The sequence below is a fragment of the Sitodiplosis mosellana genome, unplaced genomic scaffold (assembly GCF_009176505.1).
Source record: "Sitodiplosis mosellana isolate CC-2019 unplaced genomic scaffold, AAFC_SMos_1.0 Smas_scaffold_61, whole genome shotgun sequence".
Lineage (NCBI taxonomy): Eukaryota > Metazoa > Arthropoda > Insecta > Diptera > Cecidomyiidae > Sitodiplosis > Sitodiplosis mosellana.
The window spans coordinates 698,473-714,174 of NW_022595303.1; the positions used below are offsets into that span (position 1 = coordinate 698,473).

Here is a 15,702-nt window from a genome sequence, read left to right on the forward strand (position 1 = left end):
AAATCTCGAAACGAATCATCTGTACAAATGATCACAATTACAACAAGGAGAATCCGTCGTGTTTAGAGCTACAGCGACCAATTTTAATCAATCCTGATAAAACGTACGAAATCTCATGGGAAGGAGTAAGCAAAAATTGTTCGGACTACTACTATTATTATTCTTCGAATGAAAATTACACATTAACTGGAGGAATTACTGTGAAATTCAAAAATCAATATCCTTATTGTAATATGGGCCTTATATCTCGTTTGTGCTTAAATCGACTATGGAAGATGCATTTTTGAGAGAAGCGTTGAAATGTCAACTGAATGAAAGAAACTTCTAAAAAATTTAAGTAATTCTAAGAAAAACCACTTTTTGAAAGTCAACAAACGTTTTATTTTTCATTTGAAGAAACGATAAAGTTTTTGATTTTAATTAAACATTACAATAATTGACTATTCTTTCAATTTTACAACGATTAAGTTTACAAACGATTAAGTCAAACGATTATGAATCAATGAATGGACACTTTAAGCATTTTGATAGGCTAATAAATGAAGTGGATGAAAAATACAATTCAATAAAATAATCTCATTGTTCATGAATATGAGTTTTTTTTATTTACGCTATGTCATTCTTTGTAAATGTCATTCATTAACGCTAAAAACCACCCAAAACATGATTCTAATTTTGGGAAAAAATTTAAATTTTGAAACTGTTCCGTTAGATTTGGAAAATGAACGGTTGAACAAATTGTTTGTAAGTATTAAAAAAGGTAAGTGTAACTCTTAAGCACAAAAGTCAATCTTGTATTTGAATCGATTGCTGTAAGTATAACGTTTTAGACTTTCACTTATTACAACGTTGAAAATTGTATAGATTTTCTGTAAGGAATCACTCAACAAATTAAGAATTGCGTTTTAACACTTTTAGAAGTTATTCAATGAAGCTTATCACTAAAATGTGTAATACATCACACCGAGTATTCTAAAACAAAACGTTTTCGGACGCCCAAAACCATTCACTGAGAAATGGAAAACTGATTCAAACTGCTTGGCAGTTTATTGAAACTGAAAACTGTTGCGTGGGTTGTTCGACGCTTTTATACCAATTTATTCAACTTTTTTCCATTTCCTTGATAATTGAAATGGATAAGAATCGTTCAATTTCACACTTCGTTTGCCTGCGAATGGTTTAGTAAGCGAGTGATTCACATCCTTTGTGCCGCTTCTAATTCCATTGCGATGGAGTCGCATGTGCCGTCTAATAAATCAATTGAAATGGGTGCGTGTGGCTAAAATTAGATTTGCTCTTATCATCCACTGCACACATGTTGCACTGAACAGTGAACGCTGTACGCAATGTAATCGGGCAAAATTCAAGTAAGTAGAGTTTGAAATTGATTTTCAGCCGTTTGAGTTGACTCTTTTTATGGCCACACATGATGGAAAGTGTAACGAAGTTCCTCTTATCAGTTTTTTTTTTTCAAGAAAAAACATTTTCATTGCCAAAGAAAATTTACGCCGTTGACGTCATTCCATTCATAAATGTTGAGTAAATCTTGGAATATTCCTTGCGCCGTTGTAAACATCTTTTTGTGTTGAACTTTCGTTGTTGACATTTTTTTTAGTTTTCGTGTCTAAATTTCAATGGAATTCACAAGACGCTACAATCAAATCAGGATACTCAATGAAACACAGTGAATTTTGCATGAAGATTATACAAAAATTCCTCGATCGATTTTGTGCAGAAGAATCGTAAATTAGATGGAAGATTGTAGACTACAATTTTTGGTAAACATATTACCTTAGCAAGTCATGCGTTAGCTCAAAAATACTTCAATTGAAGTGTGTTTTCAAAAGCAAGAAGGAAGATTTTTTATCCGCTCATTTATTCTAAACAAAAACAAGACCGCAGATCGTCGCTTCGCTCCTCTCTGCGTTCTTTTTGCGTTGTTTTAAATGGTTTTTTTAAACGTTAATTTGATTTTTCCATCAAATTATTCATTCAAGCACTACATGGAATGTAGTTTCAATCGAAGTATACATTTCTGTATTTTATGAAAATTATTTTAATCAAAATCAATAATGTTCGACCCGGACAAAAAGTTCATTAGACGAATCTTTCACTAAATTGCCGTACTTTGAAAAAATTAAATATATAAGAGAAACATTAAAAAATTTGGTTATAAGACATATAGATAAATAAATAAATATTAATATATATTAATTAAATAAATTATGGTATAATTAATTATTTTATTTTAGTTTTGGGAACCGTGGATTGTACATTAGTTCACATTGAGAATTAAAATAATATTAAATTTTTTTTTTGAGTTATCTCAAACATGAATTACATGAACATGACATTATTATATTTTTGTAATTAGACGTAATTGCTTTATTTCAAATTAGAACTTTGGATAGAAAGAAGAGTTAATTTTCGGTCCAAAAATAAGGCCTAAAGAGTCTTAAAAATTTCTTGGGAAAAAAAAACAAATGCAATAGCCTTATTCCATGTATTCTACATTCCATGTAGTGCTAAAAAACTAAATCACGACCAATAGTTGATTAAGTTCTCTGCATATGTCTATTTCTTTACATTCCAAACGATACCAACTTCTTTTTCTCAACTTGAAGATTACACGTGTGGAAAGTCTTGAGACGAATCTTTTAAATTTTTATACAGTCATATTCCATCATTTTTAAGAACAATTCTGCTGCTGCCCAACAGCCGGCTGTTCTGGAAATATTAGAAATTGCTCCACTCACTTGAATTATTGACTAAATTAAAATTTCTTCAATTGACACTGTTTCAGTGGTAAATTTCCCAAATTCTATCAATTGACACCTGATTTGTGTTCTCCAAATCAAAGGAAATTGTGGTAAAAGTCGGAATAGCTGAAATGGAAATTCGATTGTTTGGAAAAGAGATGAATCACCAATGTATGAAATACAATTGACTATCTCAACTTGGAAATTTTCGCATTGATTAGAAATAAACTTAAGAAGAAATTTCTTCTAATTAGAAGTTTTTTTGGCAGCCTTGGATTTATTGTCTATTTTTAGAATTCTTTTGAATATCTATCTAAAATTGTGCAATAGCGAAAAAAAAGCAAATAAAAACTGTGACAATTTACATCATTTCTGAAATACCAATTCGGATAACTACTACAAAGATATTTCCTTCAAAAAAGGGTTTTCTTATACGACCAACTTTACGCCGGTTCAAAATGTCACCACTGACAATACCAAAGCAACATACCATTTCGACAGCATAGCCAGTGAATTATACTTTTATTCATTCGCGCACAGTTGAAAGAGTCAAACACAAATAGGCGGCCATTGAAGCAGTAGTACAAAGAAATCGAATTATTTTTCGTCTATTTTTGCATTGCGCAAACAAAGACAAAGGTGAGTTATAGAAACATTTCCATTTTTATCCAATTAATCTGAAGTTGGAATAGTTTGAAAAGTGTCCATTGAAAAGAAATAAATCGATGTGAATTAATTGGTCGCAATTTTTTTACGGATTGCATCAGAAAGTCTAATGTGCATTTCTTGTCATACGAGTCAGTCTAGAAAATGAATTTTTCTTCAATAAATTCTATTTGAATGGAACATTAATCATTCTCATCACGAGAAATAGTAAAATCTCATGGTTTTCGATCATTTTTTGTTCAAATTTCTGCTTCTTGGAAATTTGATGACGTCATTCCATGTTTCACACTTTGTTCGACAAATGTCATTTGTGACTTATTTCCTTGTGTTGTATGTGATGGTTGCACAAAGCACACTGATTCAACTTTTGGGAATTAAAATTTCAACGGGAGAGAGATAAAAAAGTATGAAAAATAAAGAAGAGGCTTCGTTGAAACAATCAAAATTCAAATCCAATACAAAATCGAATGAACAATTGTTATTTTTATTCGCATAGTTACAGCAACGATGAATCCGTATCCGAATGAAGGAACATCTGATGGCAATGCAATGCGTAAACGCAGGCTTGCACCAACAAACAGATCAGTCGAAGTCAAACCGAAAGCTGTTGCAAAAGAAGAGCCAGAGGACAACACAGAAGCAGATGACAATGTGACATCGGAGGCCGAGACCGAGAGTCAACAGCCACCAGTAAAAGGTAAACGGCCACGTGGAAGACCAAAGAAACTGAAACCGAGCAATGAACAAAATATGGCGGTGGCAGCCGGAAAAAGGCCACGTGGACGGCCAAAAAAACAGCTTCCAAGCACACAACCATTGGATATCTGATCCCATAAAACACAAAGTTTAGCGGCAACTAAACCAAACACCTTCAAAATTTACGAAAACAAAAATTTTCTACAAGAAACAGAATTAGATTTATTATTTCAATGCATTCTCCAAATTAATACTGAAATGTATGGGAAAAAAAGACTAATTTCATTCAATTAAAAGTTCAAGTAACTACTAAAACCGGATATTTTTGTTTCAAAAAGTTTTGCTTCTCTAATTTAGCTGGAAATGTAGAAAAAAAAATTAGAGCAAGAACAATGTAAGTATGAATTTGGTTTTGAGAGTCGGTGAGACCATTATTGTTTGATGGACAGCAATGCACAGGTATCGAATGAAAAAAAACTTTATCCAAGTCAATTCTCGGGCCAAAGGTGTACACAAAAGTGATGACATAGATTTTTCGACATCGTTCTTTCGTTATTATTTAAAATTAATGATTTGTGACCATTTCTCTTTTGCAACCGAACACACAAAACATTATCAAGTCTCAGAATTGAATTTAATAAAATGTAAAATGAAACAACAAGCTGTATCCGAGGGAAATAAAGTTTATCAATCTCAAAATAAATGTTGCGATGAGTTTAAACTTTCCTATTTCCAGCAAACAAAAACCTCCGAAAATCGGCTCTCTGCAAATTAATTCACATAAAAATTGTCGCTTGGTACCAAACAACTGCAGCAAGAACATGTTCGCCTTTTTCATTCAATCTTTAATTGCATCTCTTGGTTTTGTTTTTTTAATATTCATCGAATAAGAAACCGAAACTATTGCCGTGGATTCAATTAGAAAAGAAAAAAAATCAAAAAAAAAATCGACCAACTTCACTTTGGTCCAAAACGTCACCGCTGACAAAACCGATGCGCGCCATTTGCACACTTGGCGAATTACACTCATTCATTTGCACATACTAAAAGAAGACGACCACAAGTAGTCAGCCATTGAATAAACACACGAGCAAATTGAATCATTTCATACTCGATTTGGTTATTGCGCAAGCAAATTGAAGGTGAGTTTTTGAAAATTTTCTATTTTTCATTGCATTTAATTTGGTTTTTGTGTGGAATAGTTCAAAAAGTGTGAAAATCCCATTGCAAACAAATAGAACGATGTGATTTTGTCTGATGCTATTTCATCGCGGATTTTGCAAAAGAGTCAATTTTTAGTGTTTCTCTATGCAAATTAGCTCGGAAAAGTTAATTTTATCGAAAGTGCGAGAGTTCTTTTTTTACCGACAAATATTGATTTATTTGCTTTGCATTTCTTGATTCGTTCATTTTTCTTCATTTTTCTGTTCTTCTCGGAAACTTGATGACAACTTTCCATGCTTCAGACTTTGTTTGAGAAATGTCATTTGTGATTGTCCATGTCCATTGATTGTGTGAGACACACAATGTGTTACAGGCATAAAACACACTATTTTGACTTTTGACGATTCAGATATTGATATCGAAAATAAACCAGATCTTTTAGTAAAAAAGCGCACAGCTCAATAGACTTGAATCTATATTTCAAAAAGTTTATTGTTTTTTTAATCGCATAGCAAAACCGAGTCACGATGAACCCGTATCCAAGTAAAGGTACTTGCGGTGGCAAAGGCAAACGGAGACGTAAGCGTAGATCATTGAACACAACAATCGAGGTCAAACAAGAGAATGTTGTCAAAGAGGAGCCGAGAGACAACGTTGGAATGGTTGATGTTACACGGCCACCACGACAACCACCATCAACCGAAGCAATTGATGTGATCAAATCGGAGGCGGACACCGACAGCGAGATGTATTTCGAATACGCCGACGATTGCGTGAAGAGAGAGATCAAAAGTGAAGATGAATGTACAAAGAAGGGATGCGATTCGGCACAAGGTGCAAACTCCAATGGAGGTGACGATCAACATGATGAGCCGATTGATGGAAACCCAACCAATCCGCGAACGAGTTCAAACGACAATGACGAACAACGCAAACGGAAGGCAAAAACACAAAAGAAGCCAAGCGATCGAAAGAAGACGACTAACGCCAGGGCTTCGAATAAAGCAGCAGTGAAGAGACAGAAAAAACACATGTGCCATTTGTGTAGCTACGCCGCATCGCAAAAATGGTTACTTACAAGACACGTTCGAGTCCACACCGGCGAGAGGCCATTCGAGTGCAAAATATGTGCAAAATCTTTTTCATTGAAAAGAAATTTGTGTCGCCATGAAAAATTCCACGGTCCCCGATTGGCATTCCGTTGTTTAAAATGTTGTCGTGAATTTGCTCAAGAAACTGATAAGAACGATCATGAATCCAACTGCAAATGTCCTCGGCTCGAGTGCTATGCGTGCAAATACACTACATTCCAATTGTCGTTCATGAAGCAACATATGCGAACCCATAGTGGACAAAAGCTATTCGCATGTTCGGTTTGCGTCCAAACATTCATGCAAAAAAATCATCTGCGCCAACATTCACGAACTCACATCAAACAGCTTCCATTCGCTTGTTCAAACTGTGGACAACGATTTAACAACGATAACGAGAAACAATCGCACGAGAAACGGTGCACTTGTCGACGATACGAATGCTATTTGTGCTTTCACAAATGTTTCACAAAAAATCGTTTGAAGCAGCACATGCGATCAAAGCACACCAGCGACATGCCATTCGAATGTGCAGTTTGTGGACTGAAATTTTCTTACCATTCCGACCTAAAACGACATTTGACCACGCATGCAAAACCACGTCCGTTCCGTTGCTTGAAATGCTGGAAGTCATTTAAAGAGGAAGGGAAGAAGAATGCGCACGAAGGACAGTGTAATAGCCGTCTTCATCAGTGTTATCTTTGCAAAGCTAACACACTTGATTCAGCAAGTCTGAAGAAACATTTTCGTGCTCTTCACACAGGCGAACGACCATTTGAATGCAAATTTTGCGAAGTTCGCTTTGTGGACAAATATTCTGCTGCTCGTCATATGAAACACCGCCACAATTTGGAGAACTTAATTCAATTGAGCCGAACAAAACACAAACCAAATTCAATTTAATTTCATCATGTTTTCCATACTTTGTATTCACGAAAAAAAAAAAATTAGAGGTTGAAATAAGCCCGAAATGATATAAAAAAAATTCACTTTCGAACATAATAAGTATTTATTCGCCGAAATTATACCAAATTTTCGCTTAAATCAAACCGAATAACAAATTAAATGGAATTTACTCACTTTTTCACTCTCATTAAAAGCTGATAAATCTTTATTTACTATCAATTAAGCAGAATGTGTTCAAAACCGGGATATATCCGAAATTGGATCTATCAAAATGGAACCTTCTTTAGTAATTTTTGACCTTATAAACATCGAAGAATGTGTTCGTATGCATTTTTTTTAAATTTTCAGTACTGCAACAAAAACTGGATACTTTCTGAAAAACAGATATTGATTTATGTACAACGCCACTTAATCGTTCGTGGCTGGAAAACCATGTTTCGTCAATCTTTACTTTATTCTTAACTCAATGGAATTGTCACTCCACCAATACAACCACATTTTTTTCGAGTCATGCTAATAAATAAAGTCATGTCAATTTTAAAATGTGTGTTTATTATTAAAACACAACTGTAAAATTCGTTTTAGATTTGAAGTCCAGAAGAATTTTATGATTTTCATCATCGATTTTAATTAGTTCCAAGCAAAACAACTTTAAATACCTACACAGATTTTGATTCAATATAAATGCAATGAATGAATAGAAAGTACAATTGAAAGGAACGCTTGCGTTCTACCCGCTATCAAATCTGATCATTTTGATAATATTTCTTGTGCATGCTTATCAATCTATTAAAATGCATTAAGACTCTTGTAATCATTGTTAAGTAATCAATTAAGACGAAATTACAAAAAATTCCAACCAAGGGAAATTGTTCCATATTTTGCAGAGAACAACATAAATCATCATAAGCTAATAAGCTATGTCAGCTGATTTCAACAATGGTTTACTTTGAAAATTAACCAATATTTCATTAAAAAAACGAGTAAACGGCCCTGGGTGAGTTTGATATATTTTTCATCTGTTAATCCAAGTGCAAATTCTGTTTTCTGTTTGATTTTCAAAATAAATAAAACTCTGTGCATTTATCCTGTTCTCAATGATATATATCTCTATATATTTTCATGTTTGTTTTGCGATTCGATACAAAAGAAAAAAGAACTTTAACTTGATTTATTCTTTTTTACGGCTGGTTGGTCTCTGGGTATTTGTCGTTCATCTGGTTTTTGTTGTTGATGGTCTCGTTTCGTCGTCGTCCCATTGACTGGTGCTAATCTTGCTGTTGGTTGGATCAGTTGATGTCTTTTATTTTCGTTTAGCGGCCGCTCAAGATGTTGGCCGATGTCTTTGATTTTATAAAGAATTGGCGACTTTATTTCCACCAAGAGCTTTTGTAATTCGGCAATAATTGTTTCAATGATTCGATGGATTCCAACAATACCATAACGTACAGACGCTTCATCACTGGGAATTTCTATTCTGAATTCTGCAGCCGTCAAAGCTATGCAAGCAAAAAGAATAACACAGAAAAACCTCATCGTTTTTAAACTTTTGTTTTGATTTTCAGGCGGTCACAACACTGCTTACTGACAAATCCATCGCAGTACTAGCCTTTTTATATGATTTTGCGTGGAAGTTTATTCTTTAAAATTGCATTACATTTCATTCCATTTGGCAAATGTATTTAAATTAAATGAACCAAACAATTATGCCAGTATTTCTCTATATCCCGTCTGTAAATATTCTAACTGGGCGGTCTGTAGATTATTTTGCTAGACATATTTGACTGAATAAGAAAAAAATAAATGAAGATAAATGGATATTCAGCACAAAAGCTATGATCTTTCTTAAATGAAATCATAGTTGACTAAAATGTTCCAATTTAGTCTGGCGCAAAATAACACCGCAATCGACTATTTTTCAAAACTTTCGCCCAGCTAACTTAGTTAGCCCAGCTATAGTCGCTTATTACTAGATTGAAGCTACCATTTGGTTTGCACACGGGATAAATCCGATTATTTTCCAATAAATCAATCCAGAACTTTATCATTTTATATCTTAACTAAACAGATTTTGTATAGAATATTTATTGCTTAACCCTCAAATGAATTTTGCACCATGATGGACGCTTTATTCTTGATTTTATTCAACACAACTGGCTAATTTTCGGGCATAGATAGCGAAAAAATTGTATTTTTTGGAAATTATTGCAAAAGTCTACAAAACTAAAAACCACCCGTAGATCTCATGCATACTAGGGGTGATCAATTTTCAAAAAAAAAAACGGTTCAAAATATAATAGTGCGGGATCGAAAGATCATGAGGAGAGATGAAAATTTTGTTCCGGCACTTTTTTGATATATAGTGGCTGGTGTCACCCCGGATTTTTTTTGAAAATCACCTAAAAATGACCATTTTTCGACATATTATCGCAATTTGCTCTAAATGTGATGCTTAAACATACCGTTTTTTTGCCGTAATTCGGCAGCTCGTAACAAACTACGTTGAATAGGATCGATTCACAGCGATTTATTCCAGGATATTTAAAAAAAATAGTGCCAATTTGCCAAAAATCGCCGAAATTTGTCATTTTTCTGTATATTTGCCCATTTATGGTGATCCAGTACACTATAAATCAATCTGAAAATATCTCTATCCGACTCTGTTTGTTTCTAGCTATCGATATAACGCCATATTACAACTCAAAATCTGCCTCTGGACATGGATAGAGAAACAAATATTCGAAAATCACCTCAAATTTGGCCATTTTTTTTCAATTAAAAATTATAAAAGCCTAATTATAGCCAACATACGTACGAAAATGTGTCACATCTATCCAAAAAGTGTATTTCTAGGGTACCTCCCGAATAAAAGTTACGTTTTTTCATAGCAAAATGCATGAAAAACGTAACTTTTGTTCGGGAGGTACCTCAAAAAGCCAATTTTCAGAGTTTTTGTCTGGTAAGATCCCCATATTTTCGAAGAAAAATAACTTTGCACAAAGACACCCACCCTAAAAGGTCTATACTTAAGGATTTTTTGGCCAAAAATCGATTTTCTGAGAGTTGAAATCGAACCAACCGAATATGCGGCTAGAAATATATGAAAACATCACTCGACTTGGTCATGTAGGTACTTAAAATGTTCGTGAGGAATCATACTAGATGTTCAAAGGTAGCAAAGGCAGAAATTGTTTGCTCAATGGGTCGATTTAGCCGTGAAACTGAAGCTCATGGTCGTGATTTGCACAATTTGGTCCCAGGAAATCTTACTTTTTGACACAAAAATCACACAAACCTGTAACAAATGAAACTAGAAATCGATCCCTCGTCTAAAATTGGCTGGATATAGACACATTTTCGTACTATGTTCACTATAATTTGGCTTTTATAATTTTTAATTGAAAAAAAATGGCCAAATTTGAGGTGATTTTCGAATATTTGTTGCTCTATCCATGTCCAGAAGCACATTTTGAGTTGTGATATGGCGTCATATCGATAGCTAGGAACAAACAGAGTCGGATAGAGATATTTTCAGATTGATTTATAGTGTACTGGATCACCATAAATGGGCAAATATACAGAAAAATGACAAATTTCGGCGATTTTTGGCAAATTGACACTTTTTTTTTTAAATATCCTGGAATAAATCGCTGTGAATCGATCCTATTCAACGTAATTTTCTACGAGCTACTAAATTACAAACAAAAAACGGTATGTTTATGCATCACATTTAGAGAAAATTGCGATAATATGTCGAAAAATGGTCATTTTTAGGTGATTTTCAAAAAAAATCCGGGGTGATACCAGGCACTATATAACAAAAAAGTGCCGGAACAAAATTTTCATCTCTCCTCATGATCTTTCGATCCCGCACTATTAAATTTTGAATCCTTTTTTTTTTTGAAAATTGATCACCCCTAATGCATACGAAGGTTAATAATAATTTATCGGTAATCCAAAGATTTCATTAACAACATGTGGAGTAGAGTGGCCCAAAAAAAAAAGTTGTCCACAAAAAAAAGTGCCGACCGGATTCGAAAAATATACCACAAAAAAATAGGTTTTGTCAAAAAAAATCATATAGTCACCATATAAAATACCCTGCCAGTTTTTATATCAAAATTTTCATGATAGCGATTTCGGAAGCCAGTCACTACAATTAAATTCCGACCACTACAATAACCGTAGGTGCTTCTACAATTATTTTCGGGCCACTACAATTAATTCTTGGTTATTAAAACACGTTTTATAGCAGTTTATAGCAGTTTTATTCCCATATTAAATATTAAACTCCCCTGGAGCCAAATAAGTTGTTGAAAACATCAAGGATCGGATGACTGATTTGAATTCTACATTTTTTCTACAATTTTATGGAACCTAGCATCAAAAGTGGAAGATTCAGTTTGTGGAAATTTCAATTTGTGGCCAAGATTTGAGCGATTTTGGACCAATTTTCAAGACTCGTCCCGATATCGAACGAACGGGCAGACATATTTGAAAACAGACAATTGATTTGAATGCTACAATTTATCTACAATTTTTTAGAAACATTCTTCATTCGAAAAAAATTCGATTTGTGGAAACTGGAAAATACGTTTTTTGACCAAGATTTGAGTTGTTCCATTTTATAGCAGTTTTTCGATAGCCGATTACTCAAAAAAATTGTTCCTACATAAAAAAAGTAAAAACACTACATTAAAGTACATAAAATCTACAATTGAAATCGCCCTGTCCGAAGTCGTTTCGGCAAATTTGCCAAGATTTGAATATTCATCTACACAATTTTTGGCGCGCCATCCAACCCCGGAAAAAGTCACAATCGGGTGAAACTAACGGGGTCGTATTGAAGAGAAACGATTGCAGTGAATGCCAAATGCACTGCCATCAACTGCGGCTCGGCCAACAACCTCTGACACGCCCAGAATTTTGCGGCCAACGTAACGATTGGCTGGTTAGTTGCGAAATGTGTTGCAAAATGGATAGCAGTCGCATACATTTCATTCACTATTTCAATATAGAATATATAGTTTTGTTTTGCTTGTTTTTTTCATGATTTTCTATTTTATGTTATTTTCCAGGAAAGAAAACAGAAACTATGTTGTGTGCCGCTGTAACGCCAGGAACGCAGAAAACAGTGGCCAATGCAAAGGTTCTATTGTAGTGGTCCTATTCGATGGCCAATACTTCGGCCACTATCATCAGGTAGAGCACCGATGTGCCTGATATAAAGGTAGTTTGTCGGAAAACCTGTCGAAAAAAGAAGGTAATTCTAATTTTTGAAAAGAAATTATCAATTATTTCAATTACCAAAATAAAACCATTCTCATTGTATTATTTCAGTCGATGCCGCTGAAATCGAGGAGCTTCGTCGCAAGTTGGCGGTAATTATGCATAGCTTTATTTGAATGGAAATGATTTCATATTTTCTCTAACATTTTTCGATTTCTTCTAATTTCAAAAGGACTCAGAGCAGCAGAACGTTAGCTTGAAAGCGCGAATCCAGCAGCTTGAGCATCCGTTAATGATTCCGCAAATAAGTCGGACTAGTATGACGCCGCCAAATGCACTGCCATCAACTGCGGCTCAGCCAACAACTTCCGCTGGCACGCTCAGAATTTCGCGGCCAACTGGACGATTGGCTGGTTAGTTACGTTTAATTTATCTTTTCTTTTAAACATATCTATTCGTGAGACGTAAAAAAATGTATGTTTTTTTGTCGATTTATATTTTTGAAAAGGAAAGTATGTTTTCTGTTGATTCTATCTGCGTTAAAAGGAAGTATGTTGGCATCCCGTCTAGTCTCCGCGGTTTTTCACGGTTTCCGCGGAACTGATAAGAGATAACAACTTGGTGTCTTCGGCAAAGTTGTAGCACTCGAGGTATTCACTGTGAATGAAAAATAAATGAGTAAAATATTCTCATATACAGTCTGTCTAGTTATAGACGATAAGGGAAAACGATGTTCAAATTTGAATATATTTAAATAGGCTTTTTGGTGTGGTCAGATGCGACTCTAACCTCGGCCGCAAACTGCATTTGACAGATGTAAAGTCACATTGGTGCTCTTATTTTAATTGAAAACATGAATTCGGAATACTATACTAAACGTTTTGAAGCAGTTTTCCTGCATTTGCATCCACGCGGGCCAAAATTATCGCTTACAGCAACCGCCCGATACATTAAAAAGACGGTGCCATTCGTCCAGCGTTGGGTAGATCAATATAAACGTGAAAAAAATGTGAACGACCAGCCAAACATTAAGCCCAACCGAGCATCCACGCCGAAGCAAGATCAGCGTATTGCTAAGGTTTTCGATCAAAACCCAGGTTTGTCGTTGCGTCAGGGGGTACAACGACTACGTCGATCAAATATCAACGTTTCAAGAGAGACACTGCGAAAGAGATTAGGTAAAATGTCGTTAAAGTATCGCTCCACAATGAAAAAACCTCTTTTGAAACCAGAACATATCGAAAAACGACTACAATAGGCAACCGAAAATTTGGACACTGATTGGAGCAAAGTTATATACACAGATGAATCATCGTTTTGGTTGTCGAATTCCCTCACCCATACTTGGTGCACACGCGAAAAAAGAACGGTGGTTCGCACGGTTAAGCATCCGCAAAAGGTGCATGTGTATGGAGCCTTCTGTGAAGCCGGTTTTGGTAAATTAACCGTGTTTACTGGTATCCTAGAGAATTATCGAATGCGCCAGTTGTACAAATCGACATTGCTCCCCACCGCCAAGAAGTTCTATGGCAACGATACGTCGAAATGGATTCTACAAGAAGACAACGACCCAAAACACAAAAGTCGTTTATGTACTGCTTGGAAAGAGGAAAATGGGATTCAACAGATGGATTGGCCGGCTCAATCTCCAGACTGCAATCCGATTGAAAACGTTTGGTCCATCATGAAGCAGAGACTCAAAGGCAAACATATTCGAAGCACAAAACATCTCACTTTGTTCTTGAAGCGCCAGTGGGACAGCCTTTCGCGAGAATATGCTGAAAATTTGAGCAAAAGTATGCCTTCACGCTGTGCCCGTGTTATCGAAAAACAAGGCGAATGGATTAACTATTGAATTGTTTGCGACCGAGCTGAAGGCTCAATAAAAATATCTCGAAAGAGAAATTTGAAAAATTCTTGTGTTTTCACTTAGATATCCCTTATCGTCTATAACTAGACAGACTGTAATTTATACTAAACATACAGATTTTTGTTCACATCATCATACAAATTAATTTCGTCCCCGGCAGCCTTTGTTATTTCCAATGCGAACAGCACGGCTCTGTAACTCGCTCCACTCGCTGAAAGTCCCACCATCATCTCTCGCGGGCGCCAAAATCAAGTCGAACAATTTTCAGGATAAACAAAAATCAGAATGAACAAAAATCAGGAATGCGACAGAATCAGGAATTTCATCCGAATTTTCGTTCATCCTGATTTTAATACTATCCGGATTTTATCATCCTGATTTTAATGCTATAATGTGTCTAGTGCAGCAAGGCTTTTTCGAGCGGCTTGCATTAAATTTTCGGAAATCGGCGCCTCGTTGATCTTTGGTTCGGTCTTTTTTTTTAACGGATTCGGCAAATTTAATTGTGTTCATCGTTTTCTATCCTTGCTAGGAGAAACAGTGCAAATGAAGGCGGTCTTACAATTCCCTTGAATTGACTCCTTCAAGATTTTGCAAAGGTTGCCAGACGCTGTACTTCTTTTCACTATCATTGACAGATGAAGCAAGCTCGACCGTATCTCGTTTCCCTCTGTTTGCTGAACTTTTGTTTTGCCGGCTCCATGCGGTTCAGAGCCGGCCAAATCGATGAAGTTCAGCACACTTGGTAATGATGTCCCTCCCTCCAATTCATTCGCATCAATCTTCTTCGATTCCAGTTTAATCTGCAAAAATACACTTTTTGGATGAGTTTCTTGGTAAAAAATTATTTTTTTCGAGAAATATTGGGAATCTTCTCACACAGATGCTCTTATAACTGATTTTTGGGGTACCTTCCGAACAAAAATTGATAATTTCATAGAAAAATGTATGAAAAACGTAACTTTTGTTCGGGAGGTACCTTAAAAAGACAATTTTGAGAGTTTTTGTATGGGTAGACTCCCCATATTTTCGAGAAAAAATAACATTGCATCCAGACACCATTCCTAAAAAGCCTATACTTAAGGATTTTTTGGTCAAAAGTCGATTTTTTGGGAGTTGAAATCGAATATGAGGCCAGAAATATGTGAAAACATCACTCGATTTGGTCATTTAAGTACTCAAAATGTTCGTAAAGGACCATACTAGATGTTCGAAGGCAGTAGAGGTAGAAATCGCTTGCTTTTATCTGTCAAATCGAAGCTCATGTTTGTGATTTGCTCATTTTGACCTGAAATTTGTCTTTTATATCTAATGACTAGAT

General features: G+C 35.1%; 1 protein-coding gene across 1 annotated transcript; it reads left to right on the forward strand.

Annotated features, from left to right (window-relative positions):
• The first annotated feature begins 5,159 nt into the window (after window positions 1-5,159).
• Window positions 5,160-7,825, forward strand: LOC129570541 (zinc finger protein OZF). The gene is made up of 2 exons (XM_055450193.1): window positions 5,160-5,263; window positions 5,798-7,825. Exon 2 carries the CDS (start codon window positions 5,813-5,815, stop codon window positions 7,277-7,279), a length of 1,467 nt encoding a protein of 488 aa, XP_055306168.1. The 5' UTR covers window positions 5,160-5,263; window positions 5,798-5,812; the 3' UTR covers window positions 7,280-7,825.
• Window positions 7,826-15,702: the final 7,877 nt, after the last annotated feature.